This window comes from Sceloporus occidentalis, unplaced genomic scaffold, assembly GCF_023333645.1.
Source record: "Sceloporus occidentalis isolate IW3139 unplaced genomic scaffold, rSceOcc1.0.p SCAF_95, whole genome shotgun sequence".
Classification (NCBI taxonomy): domain Eukaryota; kingdom Metazoa; phylum Chordata; class Lepidosauria; order Squamata; family Phrynosomatidae; genus Sceloporus; species Sceloporus occidentalis.
The window spans coordinates 1512078-1533276 of NW_028317075.1; the positions used below are offsets into that span (position 1 = coordinate 1512078).

Below are 21199 nucleotides of genomic sequence, written 5' to 3' on the forward strand. Positions count from 1 at the left end.
AGCATTATGGAGCCACCAGAGGGTTATCTGCTCATGGCGTGTCCAATGAGAACAAATGCTACATGCCTTACCCTATAAAAGTCAAACACTCTTTAGACAAATACATTACCTTTTGTTATTCAGGCATGATTTAACATCTTTCTCTTCGGAGTTGAATTAAGGATTTTCTGTTTTACCCGCTTTATGTGCAATGTTCATTCTTAGTCAGTGTAGGAATTGTCAGTGCACATTTCCACTGCTAGTTCTAAAAGCTGACCATTGCTTGTATGATGAAAACCTCCTTACAGACACGACACCAGCGTGGAGACACATATCCGCTGACTCTGGAAGAAATACTCGATGAAACGCAGCATCTTGACATTGGCATGAAACAGAAACAATGGCTCATGTCAGAGGTAAGGCCTACGTTAATGAATGGCACTCTGCCTATGGTCACTCTGGACCTGTTTTTTAATGGTTTGGGTACTAGAAACACAGATATTACATATAGAGGTCAGTTCTTAATGGTTTTTATCTTTTAGATCTATATATGCTAATGTAATAGTTATTTAAATTTGTGTTCATCAGCAAGTAAGTTTTACTTTATTACTTGTAATAAGTCCTATCACACCCAGAATGTTTAACTGATTTTGCAAATAAAGGGAGCTTTAAGCTTCAGATAAAATACATACATGTGAAAAGCATGCCATATTTGACGTGTTATCATACCAATGTGTATACTTTCACGTTAGTACACAGATGTGACAAATGTTTATCCGAGCTACAACATTAAGTGGCTATCAGTGTTTCAGCACATGGCGTGTTCAAACATTTTTCACTCTTCTCACGGATGCTTCTGATTTGTTTTTGTTGTTTTTGTTTTTTATCTTTTAGGCTTTAGTGAACAATCCCAAAATTGACATTATTGATGGTAAGTATGCCTTTAAGCCCAAGTACAACCTGAAAGACAAAAAGGCCCTTCTAAGGCTGTTGGACAAACATGACCAAAGAGGCCTCGGAGGCATTTTGTTAGAAGACATAGAGGAAGGACTTCCCAATTCCCAGAAAGCCATTAAGGTAATTCTTTCCTTGTGTTTACATCTTTCCAACCAGTTTCTACTGAATAATCCAAATTTTCAGTTTGATTTGACCTTTTCATTTTGTCGTGGTTGTCGTCTTCTTGAAGGCAGCATCCAACCCCAGAACTTTCAATTAATCAAAAATTATTGCATAATCTGTAATACATTGTATAGTGTTGTAGCCAGATAAGTGGTTTTACAGTCAGACAACACTTATTGAGATTCCACTTGGTTCTGTTTCTCATTTCACTTTTGTTTTTAATTTACTGTGTTGAGTTTTACGAGCATGGGAGGCACTAAATTTGTGGTATCTGCTACTAGTTCATGGGTCTAGTACATGGTGATTTTGTGATCATTTGTTAACCAACCAAGGTCAACTAGGTCCTTTTTGATGGTCAGTTGCCAATGTTTGGTAGCAGGCACTTTAAACAGATTATTTCCACCAGAATGTAGCAGCAATTGAGACTTACTTTGGCAGTGCAGTGAGCACACAGAAAAGCTGAAACTGAGGTATTAATGAGACTTTTACTGTAGTTGACAAGTGTGACTGATAGGCCTTTTGCCAAGTTGTTGTCTGAGGTAACTATTCCCTGGATCATTTTGCTCAAATTATATTTAATTAACTGAATTGTGCACATTATCCTAGTTGCCTACAAGAGACTATACACTTTCTGCAAATGTTCCAGATCTTCACTTCTGCTTAGAAAATGATTTTAGGCTAGTGTTCATATATGGGGTCTATGCTCATATCTCCTCGTTAACCAAGGAACAAGCAAAAAAAGTGCCCTGTCATCCACCTTCATATTCATGCAACTGACATACATGTTTATCAAGTGGGGTGTAGGTAGGGCACAGAGGGAGTTTCTAATAATATGAAATATATTGGTCCTGTTGATTTATATTGCCACAGAATACACACTAACCAAGAACATGTTCTAATTCCTATCGTATTGAATTTGCTACTAGGCATTGGGGGATCAGATTGTTTTTGTAACACGACCGGACAAAAAGAAGATCCTTTTCTATAATGACAAAAGCTGCCAGTTTACTGTAGATGAAGGTAAGAAGAACAGTTCTGGCACTTTATTTGAAAAAAAATTGCTGTTGGAGACATTCCAGTCACATTTTTATGTATTTTTCCTACATACAAATTGGAGCGTGCATTCTTGTTTTACAAGAGTGAGAAAATTAGACTGCTGTCCATTCCCACACACTCCCACATTGGTCTGCTATCAAACCTAACCACTACTGTCCAACCCACGTTGGCTCAACATCTGAGTTGGTGCTTCCATTGAAATCAGTTTGCATGGTTTCTCAAAGTTTTAAACACATGGCATGTTCCTTGTTCGAGAAACACCTGAGTGATTCCAAGTCCCAGATCCATTCTTCCTGTTCCAGGACTAGAATAGATGCTGAAAGTTTGAAATGATTCCATTCCAAGCTCCAGGATACTTTTGAGCTATTTAGGGACTTGAATTTAGGGTTGATGCTGCTGTTGCCAAGGTTATGAGATCCACTATTCCCTGACCCGATGGACATGAGGGGTGAACAGGCTGTCAGAAAATATGACGTGGATTGCTTCTTAATAAAGAACATATTGCAGCTTTACTGTCCCTTCTATATTTCAGTTCACCTTTGTGAGTAAGCATTTTATTCACTTGTCTGGTTTAGTAGTCTTTACATTAATGGTCACTTGGTGGCAGCAAACACTTTAAAATTTGGAAACCATATTTGACAGTTATCTGGCCTGCCCGGTCTTTAGCTTTAATATGTCATACATACCTGTCCCTAGGCCTTTTCTTATGTTCAGGAAAGCCTTATACCTAGCCTAGAAATGCTTAAAATAACATCTACTGTTTATTCTGGATGCCTGTTCTACTTATCCACAAACCTTTTAGTGATGTTGTGCATTAATGTGAGCCTCTGGACTCTGTGTCTTGCATCTCATTTCTTAGTGGCCTGCAGTGAGGTTGTTTGATTGCCTTCACATATGATGCACGTATTCTGTGCTTTCCCTGTGATTCTGCTGTGTGCACGGTGTGAGTAAACATAGTCCTTTCTCATGCTCTAGGTTGAAAGCTAGTTTGTGCCCTCCTCACCTGTTTCTGTCTAATTGTTTTGTCGTATGCTACCGATCATGTCCTGTTTACCCTTTTTACAGCAATAAATAATAACAATCTGTCATCAGAATTTCAGAAATTGTGGAGGAGTGTCCCTGTGGATTCTATGGATGATGAAAAGATCGAGGAATACCTGAAGAGACAAGGCATCTCATCCATGCAGGAATCTGGACCAAAGAAAATCGTAAGGGTCTTTCAAGGGACGTACTAAACAGCATATTGGGGATGATGGGATGATGGGATGATTGGCTGCAATGTTCAGCACTATCAATAGGTGTCAGTATACTTTTTACACTCATGGTAAATCAAAGTATGTTCTTTTTGGTAGTTCTTGATACTAAGTTGCAACGAATACATTGCAAAAATAAGCTGCAAATGTTTAACTATTTACTTGCTGAAATATATACAGTTTTATAACGGAATCATGGTAAATTCTATAGAAATAATAGAAACATTTTAAGTAATCAACATATTGATATAATATGGTACATGTATGTGCAAACACCATATTTTACCTGTTTTGATTGGCACAATATGGGAATATATATTATTATTATTTTTACATGGGGATTATGGGTGGAATATTATAGTTACACATGCTAAGGAACATATTTGACCCATTTCTGATAAGAATATGGGTATAATTATTTTTTTACATGGGGATTATGGGTGGAATATTATAGTTACACATGCTAAGGCACATATTTGACCCATTTCTGATAAGAATATGGGTACAATTATTTTTTTACATGGGGAATATGGGTGGAATATTATAGTTACACATGCTAAGGAACATATTTGACCCATTTCTGTTAAGAATATGGGTATAATTATTTTTTTACATGGGGAATATGGGTGGAATATTATAGTTACACATGCTAAGGAACATATTTGACCCATTTCTGATAAGAATATGGGAGTATTATCATTTTTACATGGGGATTATGGGTGGAATATTATAGTTACACATGCTAAGGAACATATTTGACCCGTTTCTGATAAGAATATGGGTATAATTATTTTTTTACATGGGGATTATGGGTGGAATATTATAGTTACACATGCTAAGGAACACATTTGACCTGTTTTTGATAAGAATATGGCTACAAATATTTTTTACATGGGGAATATGGGTGGAATATTATAGTTACACATGCTAAGGAACATATTTGACCCATTTCTGATAAGAATATGGGAGTATTATTTTTTTTATATGGGGATTATGGGTGGAATATTATAGTTTCACATGCCAAGGAACACATTTGACCCATTTCTGATAAAACTATGGGAATATTATTATTTTTACATGGGGATTATGGGTTGAATATCATGGTTACAGATGCCAAGGAAAAAATTTGACCTTTTTCTGAAAGGAATATGGGAGTATTATTATTTTTATATGGGGATTATGGGTGGAATATTATAGTTACACATGCTAAGGAACATATTTGACACATTTCTGATAAGAATATGGGTAAAATTCTTTTTTTACATGGGGATTATGGGGGGAATATTATAGTTACACATGCTAAGGAACACATTTGACCTGTTTTTGATAAGAATATGGCTATAAATATTTTTTACATGGGGAATATGGGTGGAATATTATAGTTACACATGCTAAGGAACATATTTCACCCATTTCTGACAAGAATATGGGTATAATTTTTTTACATGAGGATTATGGGTGGAATATTATAGTTACACATGCTAAGGAACATATTTGACCCATTTCTGATAAGAATATGGGAGTATTATTTTTTTTATATGGGGATTATGGGTGGAATATTATAGTTTCACATGCCAAGGAACACATTTGACCCATTTCTGATAAAACTATGGGAATATTATTATTTTTACATGGGGATTATGGGTTGAATATCATGGTTACAGATGCCAAGGAACAAATTTGACCTTTTTCTGAAAGGAATATGGGAGTATTATTATTTTTATATGGGGATTATGGGTGGAATATTATAGTTACACATGCTAAGGAACATATTTGACACATTTCTGATAAGAATATGAGTATATTTTTTTACATGGGGATTATGGGTGGAATATTATAGTAACACATGCTAAGGAACATATTTCACCCATTTCTGATAAGAATATGGGTATACTCATTTTTTTACATGGGGATTATGGGTGGAATATTATAGTTACACATGCTAAGGAACATATTTCACCCATTTCTGATAAGAATATGGGTATACTCATTTTTTTACATGGGGATTATGGGTGGAATATTATAGTTTCACATGCCAAGGAACACATTTGACACATTTCTGATAAGAATATGGGAGTATTATTATTTTTATATGGGGATTATGGGTTGAATATCATGGTTACAGATGCCAAGGAAAAAATTTGACCTTTTTCTGAAAGGAATATGGGAGTATTATTATTTTTATATGGGGATTATGGGTGGAATATTATAGTTACACATGCTAAGGCACATATTTGACCCATTTCTGATAAGAATATGGGTACAATTATTTTTTTACATGGGGAATATGGGTGGAATATTATAGTTTAACATGCCAAGTGTCACGTACAAGTAGTTTGGAGACACCGTGGTCAGGTAGGACTCCAGGACAGGATTAAGGAGATCAGGATAAACGATAAACAAGCCGAGGTCAGGATACAGGATAACAACGTAGTCAGGCAAGCCGAGGTCAAAAACAGGAATCAAGAAGGTAAACGCTATCTGGGTGCTAGCACAAGGCATAGACGACCATCAGAAGGCAAGGAGAAACTGGTCTGAGGGGTTTAAATGGAGAACCGCAGAGGAAGTCTGAATCTCCCATCAGCCCCTCATGACATCACTTCCGGTGTCGGTGAATCGTGGCCATCTTGTGGATGGCGTAATCTCCCTTCATAAATTCCCGCAGTATGCGAGTTCGCCACTAGAGGGCGCGCGCAGCAGCAGGACGCCGTGTACCAGGAGGTCTGCCTCTCCTGCGCGGCACTTCAGAGGAAGGTAGTGGAAGCGGCCTTGCGGTGGAGGGGGGTCTCCCTGTTCCTCGTGGAGGTGGCTGTGCGTTGGAGGGGGGGTCTCCCTCTCCCTCTCCCTCGTGGAGGCTGCTGCGGAGATGGCCGTGCGCGGCCGGGGGGTTTCCCCTCTCCTGCGTGGAGGCTGCTGCGGCAACATGGGAGCCGAGGGCAGGTGAGTAACACCAAGGAACACATTTGACCCATTTCTGATAAAAATATGGGAATATTATTATTTTTACATGGGGATTATGGGTTGAATATCATGGTTACAGATGCCAAGGAACAAATTTGACCTGTTTCGGATAAGAATATGGGTATACTCATTTTTTAACATGGGGATTATGGGTGGAATATTATAGTTACACATGCTAAGGAACATATTTGACCCATTTCTGATAAGAATATGGGAGTATTATTATTTTTATATGGGGATTATTGGTGGAATATTATAGTTACACATGCTAAGGAACATATTTGACCCATTTCTGATAAGAATATGGGAGTATTATTATTTTTATATGGGGATTATGGGTAGAATATTATAGTTTAACATGCCAAGGAACACATTTGACCCATTTCTGATAAGAATATGGGAATATTATTATTTTTACATGGGGATTATGGGTTGACTATCATGGTTACAGATGCCAAGGAACAAATTTGACCTTTTTCTGAAAGGAATATGGGAGTATTATTATTTTTATATGGGGATTATGGGTGGAATATTATAGTTACACATGCTAAGGAACATATTTGACCCATTTCTGATAAGAATATGGCTATAAATATTTTTTACATGGGGAATATGGGTGGAATATTATAGTTACACATGCTAAGGAACATATTTGACCCATTTCTGATAAGAATATGGCTATAAATATTTTTTACATGGGGAATATGGGTGGAATATTATAGTTACACATGCTAAGGAACACATAATATTCCACCCATAATCCCCCCGTAAAAAATAATTATACCCATATTCTTATCAGAAATAGGTGAAATACGTTCCTTAGCATCTGTAACTATAATATTCCACCCATAATCCCCATGTAAAAAATATTATACCCATATTCTTATCAGAAATGGGTCAAATGTGTTAGCATGTGTAACCATGATATTCCACCCATAATCCCCATGTAAAAATAATAATACTCCCATATTCCTATCAGACAAAGGTCAAATTTGTTCCTTGGCATCTGTAACCATGATATTCCACCCATAATCCCCATGTAAAAAAACATATTTATAGCCATATTCTTTTAGAAAAAGGTCAAATGTGTTATTTAGCATGTGTAACTATAATATTCCTCCCATAATCCCCATGTAAAAAAATGAGTACACCCATATTCTTATCAGAAATAGATCAAATGTGTTCCTTAGCATGTGTAACTATAATATTCCACCCACAATCCCCATGTAAAAAATGAGTATACCCATATTCTTATCAAAAACAGGTCAAATGTGTTCCTTAGCATGTGTAACTATAATATTCCACCCATAATCCCCATGTAAAAAAATAATTATACCCATATTCTTATCAGAAATGGGTCAAATATGTTCCTTAGCATGTGTAACTATAATATTCCACCCATATTCCCCATGTAAAAAATATTTATAGACATTCTTATCAGAAATGGGTCAAATATGTTCCTTAGCATGTGTAACTATAATATTCCACCCATAATCCCCATATAAAAATAATAATACTCCCATATTCCTTTCAGAAAAAGGTCAAATTTGTTCCTTGGCATCTGTAACCATGATATTCAACCCATAATCCCCATGTAAAAAAATAATTATACCCATATTCTTATCAGAAATGGGTCAAATATGTTCCTTAGCATGTGTAACTATAATATTCCACCCATAATCCCCATGTAAAAAAATGAGTATACCCATATTCTTATCCGAAACAGGTCAAATTTGTTCCTTGGCATCTGTAACCATGATATTCAACCCATAATCCCCATGTAAAAATAATAATATTCCCATATTCTTATCAGAAATGGGTCAAATGTGTTCCTTGGCATGTTAAACTATAATCTACCCATAATCCCCATGTAAAAAAATAATTATACCCATATTCTTATCAGAAATGGGTCAAATATGTTCCTTAGCATGTGTAACTATAATATTCCACCCATAATCCCCATGTAAAAAAATAATTATACCCATATTCTTATCAGAAATGGGTCAAATATGTTCCTTAGCATGTGTAACTATAATATTCCACCCATAATCCCCATATAAAAATAATAATACTCCCATATTCCTTTCAGAAAAAGGTCAAATTTGTTCCTTGGCATCTGTAACCATGATATTCAACCCATAATCCCCATGTAAAAAAATAATTATACCCATATTCTTATCAGAAATGGGTCAAATATGTTCCTTAGCATGTGTAACTATAATATTCCACCCATAATCCCCATGTAAAAAAATAATTATACCCATATTCTTATCAGAAATGGGTCAAATATGTTCCTTAGCATGTGTAACTATAATATTCCACCCATAATCCCCATGTAAAAAAATGAGTATACCCATATTCTTATCCGAAACAGGTCAAATTTGTTCCTTGGCATCTGTAACCATGATATTCAACCCATAATCCCCATGTAAAAATAATAATATTCCCATATTCTTATCAGAAATGGGTCAAATGTGTTCCTTGGCATGTTAAACTATAATATTCTACCCATAATCCCCATGTAAAAAAATAATTATACCCATATTCTTATCAGAAATGGGTCAAATATGTTCCTTAGCATGTGTAACTATAATATTCCACCCATAATCCCCATGTAAAAAAATGAGTATACCCATATTCTTATCCGAAACAGGTCAAATTTGTTCCTTGGCATCTGTAACCATGATATTCAACCCATAATCCCCATGTAAAAATAATAATATTCCCATATTCTTATCAGAAATGTGTCGAATGTGTTCCTTGGCATGTGAAACTATAATATTCCACCCATAATCCCCATATAAAAATAATAATACTCCCATATTCCTTTTAGAAAAAGGTCAAATTTGTTCCTTGGCATCTGTAACCATGATATTCAATCCATAATCCCCATGTAAAAATAATAATATTCCCATAGTTTTACCAGAAATGGGTCAAATGTGTTCCTTGGCATGTGAAACTATAATATTCCACCCATAATCCCCATATAAAAAAATAATACTCCCATATTCTTATCAGAAATGGGTCAAATGTGTTCCTTAGCATGTGTAACTATAATATTCCACCCATAATCCCCATGTAAAAAAATATTTATAGCCATATTCTAATCAAAAACAGGTCAAATGTGTTCCTTAGCATGTGTAACTATAATATTCCACACATAATCCCCATGTAAAAAAATATTTATAGCCATATTCTAATCAAAAACAGGTCAAATGTGTTCCTTAGCATGTGTAAATATAATATTCCACCCATAATTCCCATGTAAAAAAATGAGTATACCCATATTCTTATCCGAAATTGGTCAAATATGTTCCTTAGCATGTGTAACTATAATATTCCACCCATAATCCCCATGTAAAAATAATAATATTCCCATATTCTTATCAGAAATGGGTCAAATGTGTTCCTTAGCATGTGAAACTATAATATGCCACCCATAATCCCCATATAAAAATAATAATAATATATATTCCCATATTGTGCCAATCAAAACAGGTAAAATATGGTGTTTGCATATACATGTACCATATTATATCAATATGTTGATTACTTAAAATGTTTCTATTATTTCTATAGAATTTACCATGATTCCGTTATAAAACTGTATATATTTCAGCAAGTAAACAGTTAAACATTTGCTGCTTCTTTTTGCAATGTATTCATTGCAATTTAGTATCAAGAACTACCAAAAAGAACATACTTTGATTTACCATGAGTGTAAAAAGTATACTGACACCTATTGATAGTGCTGAACATTGCAGCCAATCATCCCATCATCCCATCATCCCCAATATGCTGTTTAGTACGTCCCGTCTTTCAATGATATTGAAAGATGTCTTTATCATAGGAGGGAACTACATAGTGGGCCTGGGCGATTCAAGTGTGGGTAGGAAAGTGGTCAGATATTGGCTAAGTGCATAGTTCAAAGCAAAATCTTTTGCAATACCGGTCTTTACAAATGGTTTCAAGAGAAATTCCATTTTGAGTAACATTTTCCATATGCACTTTTCCTTACCTGCCAATTGGATTGTTTAAACTGGATGTAGTTTCAGGGCTTATTTATGCTGGAAGTTCTCAAGAGCTCTATTTTAACATGAGATAACAATTATGTATAATGATTTACATCTCTATACTCCATCTAAGTGGTCGGGCCTTTAAAACTAGTATCTGTAGTTCATAACAATATAAAAGTCATTTTAATATAATGATATCTGTAAACATAGAGATACAAAATTATGGGAGGTTTTATCATTTTTCCCATTTACTTTATTATATATATATATATATATATATATATATATATATATATATATATATATATATATATACGGTTCTGTAACTTTGCCAAATCATTTGCATTCCTAATTGAGTAAACCAATCTCCCAAGAGTAACTTTTAACCAAGATCTCCAAAAACATTTACTAAAGTTATGAAACATCCTAAACCAAAGAGTAAGCCATTTTTTTCCCCCCCAGAAGATCCATTCCATTCCCTAGAAAACTGATTCTTTTTTTCTTCTTCATGTCCTAGAAAACTCAATGTTGTGTTACTTTAACCCCTTAACTACAATTGCCGGTCCTGGCACGACACGGAAAAGCATGTGCTTTACGACAATTGACGTGCCAGGACCGGCACGTCTTTAAACGGGTGCAGAAAGCGATCTGTTTTCGCTTTCTGCACCCAAAAAACGTTGCTGAATGCCTCGACCTCGAGGCATTCAGCAACGCCGCGATCGGAACGAAGGGGCCATCTCTGGCCCCTCCACGGGGCGTCAACATCCGCCATACTTTGTATGGCGGCGGACACCCGTTTTAAAAGCGTTTAGGAGGCGATCGACGATCGCCTCCTAAACTTAAATGGTGTCGCTGGAATGCCTCGATCAGGAGGCATCCAGCGACACCAAACACTTACCTTTCGATGGGCTGTGACCGCTCCGGAGAGCGGTCACAGCCGCAGCTGCCGATGATCTTCGCCATCAAGCAAGATGGCCGCTGCCCTGTAACAGGAACCAACAAATTTTAAAAGTTTGCTAGATGGTCCAGACCATCTAGAGAACTTTGGCTCCACTTGCAGGTTGAATACAGGTACTGCATTCACCATGCAAGTCAATGGAACCCAGCTTTCTAATCACAGTGTGATTAGTAAAAATAAATTAAAAAATAAAATAAAATTAATAATAATTAGAAAAAAAATAGTAAAAAACTAGTAAAATGTAAAAATCATTTCCCACTGATGTCACTATCAGGGGAACCTCCAAGTTGAAAAAAAATGTTACATTTTTTTTTTTAAAAAGACAAAAAAATATATATATATATATATAAAAAATATATTTTTGTGAGCAAGTCCTAAAATTAGCATATTAGCTTAAAACAATTCTCGCATGGAAAGAGTTAAAATACTGGCATATTAAATGCCCGTGGGGTGTCTACTTTTAAAAAAGGTATGATTTGATGGGGTAAATTGAATTGGCCGGGTTCAACAACGTCCCAATTAACACCGGGGGAAGGATGGCCACACACCTAATTTCCAATTAGAAAAATGCACACGTACCAAATGTGGCCTTTTAGTTCCCACAAAAATGACAAACCCATGCATGTGGGGTATCACTGTACTCAGGAGATGTTGCTGAACACATTATGGGGTGTCGTGTGACAGCGGCATATACCAGGAGCTGTAAATTCATACATAAAGTAGGTGTGTGTGGGAAAAATACACACACAAAAATACTACTGCAAACTTTGAAAACATGCTGGTGGTAAAATGTGTGCATGCAAAGAGTTAAAATACCAGCATTTAAAATACCCTGTGGTGTCTAGTTTTGAAAAATATATGGTTTTGTTGGGCACACTGAAATGGCCCGGCTCAAAGATGTACCAAATAGGGCATGGGCAGTGGATCCCCAAATGCCAAAGTTCAACATTGAAAAATGCGCATGCCCCAAATGTGGCCCTTTTGCCCCCAAACAGCCAGGCAAAATCATTCATGTGAGGTATCGCTGTACTCAGGAGATGTTGCTGAACACATATTGGGGTGTTTTGTGATAGTGACATAAACGAGAACCTTTTAATTCATACCTGAAGTAAAATGTGTGTGACAAAACAAATGCAAAAAAATGACTACCACAAAGTTTGACAAAAACTGGTGGTAGATATGGTGCATGGAAATAGTTAAAATACTAGCATTTGGAATACCCTGGGCTGTCTAGTTTTCAAAAATATATGATTTGATGGGGTAAATTGCATTGGCCGGGTTCAAAGATACCCGAAATGGCACATGGGGGGGAAGAATTACCAGATTTGGAAAAAATGGCTTTGAAATAGCAAAACGCTACCTGTACTTATTGCCCCATAATGGGTAGAAAAAAGCAAAAAAACATAAAAACATTGGGTATTTCTAAACTCAGGACAAATAGTAGAATCCATTTAGCAGGTTTTTTCATTACCTTTTATAGATGAGTAAAATTTTTCAACTAAAAGTTAGAAACAGTCATTTTTTTCTAAATTTTTCACCATATTTTATACTTTTTTTTAGTAGTAAATAATATGATACAATCAAAACAATGTCATCTAAAGAAAGCCCTTCTTGTCCTGAAAAAAACAATATCTAATGTGTGTGGGTTCAGTAAACAGGAAAGAAGAAAATTACAGCTAAACACAAGCAGCGCAGAAATGTTAAAAAGGCCATTGTCACGAAGGGTACAAAAAGTAAAATCAGCCTTTGTCACGAAGGGGTTAAAGGCAGTCTTTGAATTCTTTGTTCTTCTTCCTTCTAGATTCCAGTTCAGAAAAGGAAAAAGTCTAACTCGCAGAAGAAGAGGAGGTTTAAGACTCACAATGACCATTTGGCAGGCGTGCTCAAAGATTACACAGATGCTGCTCCTGGCAAACCATAATCATTTTATTAGGACTCGAAATGTTTACGGAGGATTCTTTCCACGGGATTTTCTTCGAACGCTCATTGGCTTGGAACATTAAAGGGATAGCCTAGATAGGCTAACGTGCCATCTGGCTGAAAGGGGTAGAGCCGAACGAAGGCAGAGTGCTCCACACTCAAACACAGAGGTTGTGAAGACTTTAAATAACCAAATGACTTAACTGTTCCTCTCATATGTTTCCTTAGATTCCAGAACCAGAATAAAGGCAAGTTGGTCTCATAGAAGGCGTTACATTGCTGGCTAAGAACTTAGTAAAGTATTAAACCATACAGTATATTGTTCTTTAGATTAAACGTGCTCTGGGGCAGTATTGTCATTGCGCATGTTGGGAAAGCCATTACAGTAGAAATTGTGATGGGGATTATACCCTGCCTGCTTAATTTTGCTTTCTCAAAGACAACATTGGTGCTCCAGAATTTCTGCAGATGACATTTCTGTTTACTATATGTACATAAAATTGATGAAAATATGGGAACCATTTTTTTTTCCTGAAAGTTCAATATACAAAGGGTATTTTATATTCGTGAATGGGTAAATGCTTTCCATTTTTTTCCTTTAATAAATGATTTCTTGAGTGTAATTTGTGGTTATACGGCGTTCTTTCATTGTAAATTTTTTTCTTATTATGTACAGCTAGCTCTCATCAGCCTGATGAAAAAAGACTTCTCGTGCTTAGACTGCATTGTCTTGGAACAGGGGTTTACAATTTCATCCACTGTAAGAAGGATGAATAAGAAGCGTTACCAGATGTGCATTGTCAGTTTATATGTTGACTTTAAAGGCCACAAAAATACAAACTACTTGATAATCTATTTGCACTACAGCTACAATTTCCTGCTTAATCAAACTATTGCTGTATTATCACACTTTATTATGATTATATTTGATCTATATAGCACCAGCATATTCCTGTGACAGCAAGGGGGGATACAAAATGGCCAATAACAAGAGCAGACAAAGCCACTCTGGTACAAACTGTCCTTGCTAGCTTACAACTTTTTAAATGGTCGAACGGGGAGAGAGAGAAAGGGCAAGGGACTGCTTTTTACAGGGCCAATTTTATTGCAGTGAAGAGCAAGTGCAGAAGTATGCCAGTATCAAAACTGAGTGATACTATGGAAGCTTTAGCAAAGGGCAAGTGCCTCCAGGGCATTTCTGATTTCACTACTTTGGAGGGCATTTTATGTTTTTTACTTGGATTGTACATCCTTTCTTAAAGATGTCCTAACATGCATTTTAGGTGACATTTATCATCTAATTGTATTTGTGTATGTGTATATATGTGTATATATATATGTGTGTGTATATATATATATATATATATATATATATATATATATACTTTTTTAATTTTTTTTATGCCAGCACTGCAAGGTGCATATTAATCAAACTTGGGGCTGCCTTATGAGTGGACCACTTGGCTGAATGTAGCCACCAATACCCTAGATGTAGTAGATGGTCTCATTCCACAGTGCTGATTCTAGAATATTAACAGGGAATATTGCAAGCCTTCCTGATTTTGGTTTTTAAGTGATGTATAAAATGGGTAGGGGAGAGTCTCGCAGAATGAGTAATTGTGAGAACATGAGTGTTCTTTGTAGAAAGGAGTAGAGAATAAATGTTCAGTGAATGTTCTACAGATAAACGGCAAATTAACTTAAAGAAGTCTGTTATTGGCATAAAGATGTCCTAAAGTATTAAGTCTGATTAAAAAAAGGGGGAATATATGGACTAACTGGATCTGTCATGTAAGGCATTCCAAAAACAGGTGCAGCATGGCTGAAGTCCTGGAGATGTGAGTGGGAAGAAGTGAGGACATGTGAAGAGAAATGCAAGTTGTGGGTAGAGAGAAGCTGATATTATGCATAAGTTTTCAGTACAAATTGCCGCTTAACTCGATCCGTGTTACCCAACAATTTGGGGTTTGAAAGCTACTCAGGAGTCTCCCATTCTATAGTTCAGATTGAGTTAATGAGGAAAACTTTGTATAGATGGAATTTCATGACAGTTTGTTAAGCTAGAAAGGAAAGCCATCATTATTCATGAATGCGGTATGTCCATTATATGTTTTCGAACCACCAAGATGTACTTCTAAAGTGCTGTAAGATGTTCGCAAAGTGATAAGAAGAATGTGTTATGTATAAAATTGTGCATATTGGTATAGTATGCAATATTCATTGAAGTATACGATTCACCTTCTGTGTATTTTTTTTCTTTCTTTTCATCCTTCTGAATTGTAACTGCTGGTACTGACTGTTAATGTGAAATATTAACATTTTTTTTTCCAAAAGTTAAGGATGACAAAAGCAAAGATAACACCTACATCTTTTTCTTTTGCTTAAATAATCTGTTTTAGCTATTGCACCAAATAAAATCAGACATAATTCACCAAAAAACCCTTCTATTTTCACTATTTTTCAGTCTGCTACATTAAAGGAGAGAAATACTCTGGAGAGAATGTTTGGGTTAATTTGTGATCTACACATTTACACTGCAATTATTCATGAAGAGCAGGTTTTTTTTTAGCCTTTTTCTTCCCTTGTGTACCATGGACCCCAATTATTCAGTAATGAATGCAGCATTATAATAATTTTTATGTTAATTTGTTTATGTATAACGAACATCATTGGTCAGAGTTTTAGTGCTGTCAGAATACCACTACTTTTAAGTCTCGAAGTGCCTTGTATGACCGTGTTTGCTGATGACACAAAATTCAGTAGGGTATCTTCACTACAAGAGGATTTGGATAAATTGGGTAACTGGGCTGATAGATGGCAAATGAGATTCAATGTAGACAAATGTAAAATTATGCATTTTGGGCATAATAATAAAAATGCAAAGCATAATTTCAATTGTGTTTCCTACAAAAAGATTTGGGAGTGATTGAAGACAATAGACTTAGCAGTGTAGTGCACGGTGCCAGCTAGCGGCTGCAAAGGCAAATAAAATATTGGCATGTATTAAAATATGAATATGCAGTTCAATTCTGGGCCCCTTTTCTTGAAAAAGACATTATGGAACTAGAGAAAGTTCAGAGGAGAGCCCCAAAACTGATAAGGGGAATGAGAAGTTTTAGTTATCAAGAAATGGCGCCTTAGAGGGGATATGATATGTAAATACCGTATTGGCCTGATTAAAGTGGGGGTGCAGCCTATAATCTGGGTTTAGCGCAGGGATGCGCAATTTGTATCGCCCGACGCCCGGGACATGCGGTTCTGGGCGCCAGGCAGTTTTTCTTTCTTTATCATGTAGCCCTGCGGGCAAGCAGCAGAGTTAGGATCCAGATGCCCCGCAGTGCTGCAGGGGATCTGGATCCTCCTCTCTGGCAGCCGGTGGACGTCTGCACGATGCGGACAACCCCCGTTGTTGCCAGCACTTCCGCCAGGGCTTCTATGACGGAGCGCCGGCGTGACATGACCCTCCGGTGCTCCATCAAAGAAGTTGTATTCCTCTTCATTTAAAATGGGCCCTGTGCATACCGTATTGGCTAGTTTATAGGCTGCACCCTTAAAGTTTGGTGGTATTTTAAAGAAAAAAATATTTTTAGAGAAAAAATACACGAAGGGTTCTTTAAAGACCTGTTTGTTAATAGAACATTTCAAAGGGAAGAGGTCACCTGCTAAGACTTGAAGAAAGAAGATTAAGTCTAAGACAGCAGAGGGGATTTTACAGTAAGGACAATAAAAGTATGGCATTCACTGGCTGAAGAGGGGGTGCTAGCAAATACATTAGATGCCTTTAAAAGGGGCATGGATACTTTTTAATGAAGCCGAACATAGAGGGCTATGCATGCAAGTATAGGAATTAATAATTATTTAGTACTTGCTGATCCAAGGAGAAATCTGCCATTTGGAGTCTAGAAGGAATTTTTCCCCCATTGAAACCACAGTTCGAAATGGCTGACATAAGGGGTTTTTTTTGCCTTCTTTTGGATCAACAGCGGTTAGCAAGGAATAGGAATAGGGTTGAGCTTAATGGACGCAAGTCTTTTCTCAACCTAAACTACTATAACTTAAGGTTTACCTCATGTGAGTCATGATTTAGACATGGAAGTTTGGCTGCAGATCACTTGATGCGTATAAAGATTGATTATAATGCATTTAATGGGACGATAGCTCAGTATATGTTGGAACATTTTATGAGTTGGTGGTTAGTCCACCTTGTTCTCTTGGGATTACCTTTTTTCTCTGTTAGATTCCTACAACTTGCTTCCCCATGTTTATCAAGAATCTTAGCAATCCAGCTCCTCCATTAGCGCCCTATAACTGTGTGATGTCACAAGAACATTCTGTATGTGTTGCCCAACACCAGATAAAACTTGTACAGTTGTTTCTGATTAGAGCTATAGAAATCCTGTGAAATTTATAAAAGAATTTCACAGATTTTGAGAAACTGCCCTTTAAATATCTACTATCTGGCTTAAAGCAGTTATAGGAATACTTATGTTTTTGAAGGTGAAATATCATATAATATTATATTATGTCCTGTTTACCCATAGTACAACACTGCAGAATATGTTGGCATTATATGACTCGATAGATACTATTAAAGAGATGACAGTATGTTGAAGCTAAACATGACTGTCCTCTCTCAAAATGTCCTTGGTTGCTGTGAAAGCACAGTGAAGGACTGGACTGTTGAGTGTCAAAATGTAAAATGCAGGATCTATCTGCCGTTTTGGCTGTGCACACTAATAAAAGGTTTATGAAGAGAATGAAGAGGTTTGGCTGAGCCCTATTGAAACATGTGCCGTGGTTTTTTAGTTCAGCTTAAAGTGATTCAGAGTTTTTGGTGCTCCTTAGGGTTATGAGCAAAATGTTGTGCATTGGCTTGACTTCTCGGTCTACTAATAAACGCCCAAAAATGGGAATAGCCAATAAATCAGTTGTTGTCCTAAATTGTCTAAACATTATGTTCTGAGTAAGTGCTTAGACTGGAAAATATGGGATGGTTAACTAACTGGGTAGCTAAGCCTCTCCCTATGAATTAGTATATGGCTCAGTGTATTTTCAGTTGTTATGGTTGGCCATTTTCAAAACATTTGGATGCTTTATACAGATATAATAAACAGTACAGAGTAAGATTAAGCAAGAAAAGCTTAGTTGGCTGAAAGGCAAACAATTAGAATCGTTGTCAAATATTTGAATGTTCAGTAGAGTCCAGGACTCAGAAGAAATGGCTTCTAATGGGTAGACATGTGTGGTGGGACAAGCCAAACAGCTAATTTAAGTAAATTAGTAGTATGGTTGTGAGTGTGACAGGGGCAGTATAATGTTAATAGATATTAGGTAATGTACTTGGAATGTAATGGCAAACTATAGCTTTGGTTGCTCTGTTCTGCTGAGGCCAACAGCTGGAGACTGATTATTTAAACAATTTAACAAGGATCCCTATCTGGATGACTGGCTACTAGCTGCAGCTTCTCTGCAGTTTCATGTCAGCTGTGCGATTCAACTCCTAGTGGCCCTTTAGATTCGTGTATGTGTTTCCTCCATTTCTGCTGCTGCTGCTGCTTTGGTTAGTCAGATACATGAGGACAGACAGGGTAGATGTCATTCTCATTCCTCTGGTTTGGCTCCCAGAGGGTGTGGTATGCGTAACTAATCCTGGTGTCTCTAAAACCACCCTTTTCACTGATTGTCTAGACCTGCCTTTTCAGGAATCAAACCTTCATCCATGCAGCATGTCTTTAGAGATTGAACAGTCTTTCCTACTTGAACATGGAGTGTCATCAGGAGTAGTGGGTAGTTTGCAGCATTGCTCACACTGTTTGGTAGGCCTCGTATTATACATTTGTATTATTTGAGCCTGAGACAAGCTTAGCGTACCAACATTTTTTTTTCTCTCTGCACATATTTGAGGTTGTTGGCTCCTCATCAGTCTGGTTGCAGCTTGCTGTCCTGGGGTTAATTGGGAGGAGGTTTAATTGCACCTCCCCAACACATTAATAAGGTTTTGGTAGCAGTATAAACTGTGTTGTGTGCCCACTATGTAGGAGGTGAGAGTAGGATCTCAACCCATTGAGAGTGTGGGTGAGCTAAATTATGCTTTGGCCAATTGATATAACCAAAAGCTCTCATTTATATTATGTTTATATATTTGTTGCCAACTTTATTAGGGTGAGAAGCGCAGACAGTTTTTGTTTTTTGTATACATTGTACAGCCAATACACTGTATTTGCAGCATGCTTACACCTGTTTGGTAGGCCTCGTATTACGCATTTGTATTATTTGAGTCTGAGACTAGCTTAGCACACCAACATTTTTTCTTTTCCCTCTCTCTCATTAGCCAACAATTCTGGTGGCCTAACCGGAGGAAAGAATTATCAGATTTTGTTTCCACCGTGTACAACGGGGGCTGTTACAGCCTCTCCCGGTTCCAGCACGTCCATGGTCCCATCTAGTCATGGATTTCATAGTGGATCTACTATCCTCTACTCATCACACCACCATACTCACTTTGGTGCATCATTACAATAAGATGGTGCAACTCTTTCCTCTCCACAAGTTGCCCTCAGCACAAGAACTCATAGATGTCTTTATCAAGGAGCTATGTTTGCATGGACTGCCCTATAAAATAGTTGCCGACCATGGTAGTCAAGTTATCATCCACTTCTGGAGAGCCTCTGAGGCAGTAGAACAAGCAAATGTTTCAGCAATACTTGCCAGCCTTTGGTAATTACAATCAGGATAATTGGGATGAATTATTACCTGTAGCAAAATTTGCCAAGAACACGTCTATCCATTAATTTACCCGTGTTTCTCCTTTGTTTTTGTCTTTTTTGCCCGTCACTCTTCCTACTGAATTTAGAGACTCCAGCATTAATGCGTTAGATGACCACTCATATTGTCTAAATTCCCTGTGGTTTTCAGTCCAGGCAACACTGGTATGCTGTATCACAGAAACGGTCTGTCTATCTGAAAGCGCTAAGTAAGATGTCCCGCTACACATCATCTTTTACTGTATTATACGAGGCTGCACTCATGCTCACTGTCTGCCATGGTGTAAATGGGCCAGTTAAGAGATCAGAGAGTTCCCTTGTAACTAATTGCCTATTTTGTGTGTTCATATGAATCTCCGGTAACAAGTGTTAAGCATTAAAGTCCAATAAATCTAACAGGTGCTGCTTATGAAGTGTTAGCAAATGCAAACTGCCCAGGCAACAATCAATGAAAGGTTACATGCAGCAAAAGAAATAAAAAGGCTGTAGTTAACTATTGCAATTCCAGACATATCAATACAGAAAAAATACTATCTCAGATCACTCTAAAACTAACTGTGTTAATAATATCTTTAAAGGTAATAACCAAAACACCAACTTTGAATAGAGAGGTGAACAGATGAGGAAAAGTAAAATAAAGATCTCAGGGGTTCTGTGGACCTCAAGTTACTTCTGCTGGTAGGCTGTTCCACATATCCACCACCCCCTCACTGAAGTAACTCTACCTTACATTAAGTAGGACTTCATTACTTTAAATAAATGTACAAACGTCAGAGTTTATGTGAACCTCAAGCTTATTCTGCTGGTATACTGTTTTTATCAACCACCCCATCATTTAAGTAAATCTTCATTACATTAACTAAGAATTTATTACATTAAAGAACAGTACAAATCTCAGGGGTCCTATGGACCTTTAGCTTCTGCTGGGAGGCTGTTCCACATAGGCACCACTCCCTCAGTAAAATAAATCATTGTTACATTAAGACTTTATTACATTCAATAAAAGTACAAATCTCAGGTGTCCTGTGGACCTCAAACCTCTGTCGGGAGGCTGTTCCACATATCACCACCCCCTCAGTGCCACTTCCACTTGCAAGAAGGGTGGTACACTATGTATTAACATGTGTTAATGTTATTGTCAATTTGTATTTTGTAATAGTGGTAAAGAATTTG

The 21199-nt window shown here is 36.9% G+C and overlaps 1 protein-coding gene across 1 annotated transcript in view; it reads left to right on the forward strand.

Moving 5' to 3' along the window:
- LOC149284311 (general transcription factor IIE subunit 2) overlaps positions 1 to 13263 on the forward strand; it is a 34093-nt gene extending 20830 nt beyond the window's left edge. Inside the window, exons 3-7 of the mRNA XM_089496915.1 lie at positions 288 to 395; positions 874 to 1056; positions 2025 to 2118; positions 3247 to 3362; positions 13144 to 13263. Of these exons, the coding sequence (XP_089353041.1) occupies positions 288 to 395; positions 874 to 1056; positions 2025 to 2118; positions 3247 to 3362; positions 13144 to 13263 (621 nt within the window). The remainder of the gene's footprint in view (positions 1 to 287; positions 396 to 873; positions 1057 to 2024; positions 2119 to 3246; positions 3363 to 13143) is intronic.
- The last annotated feature ends 7936 nt before the right edge of the window (positions 13264 to 21199 follow it).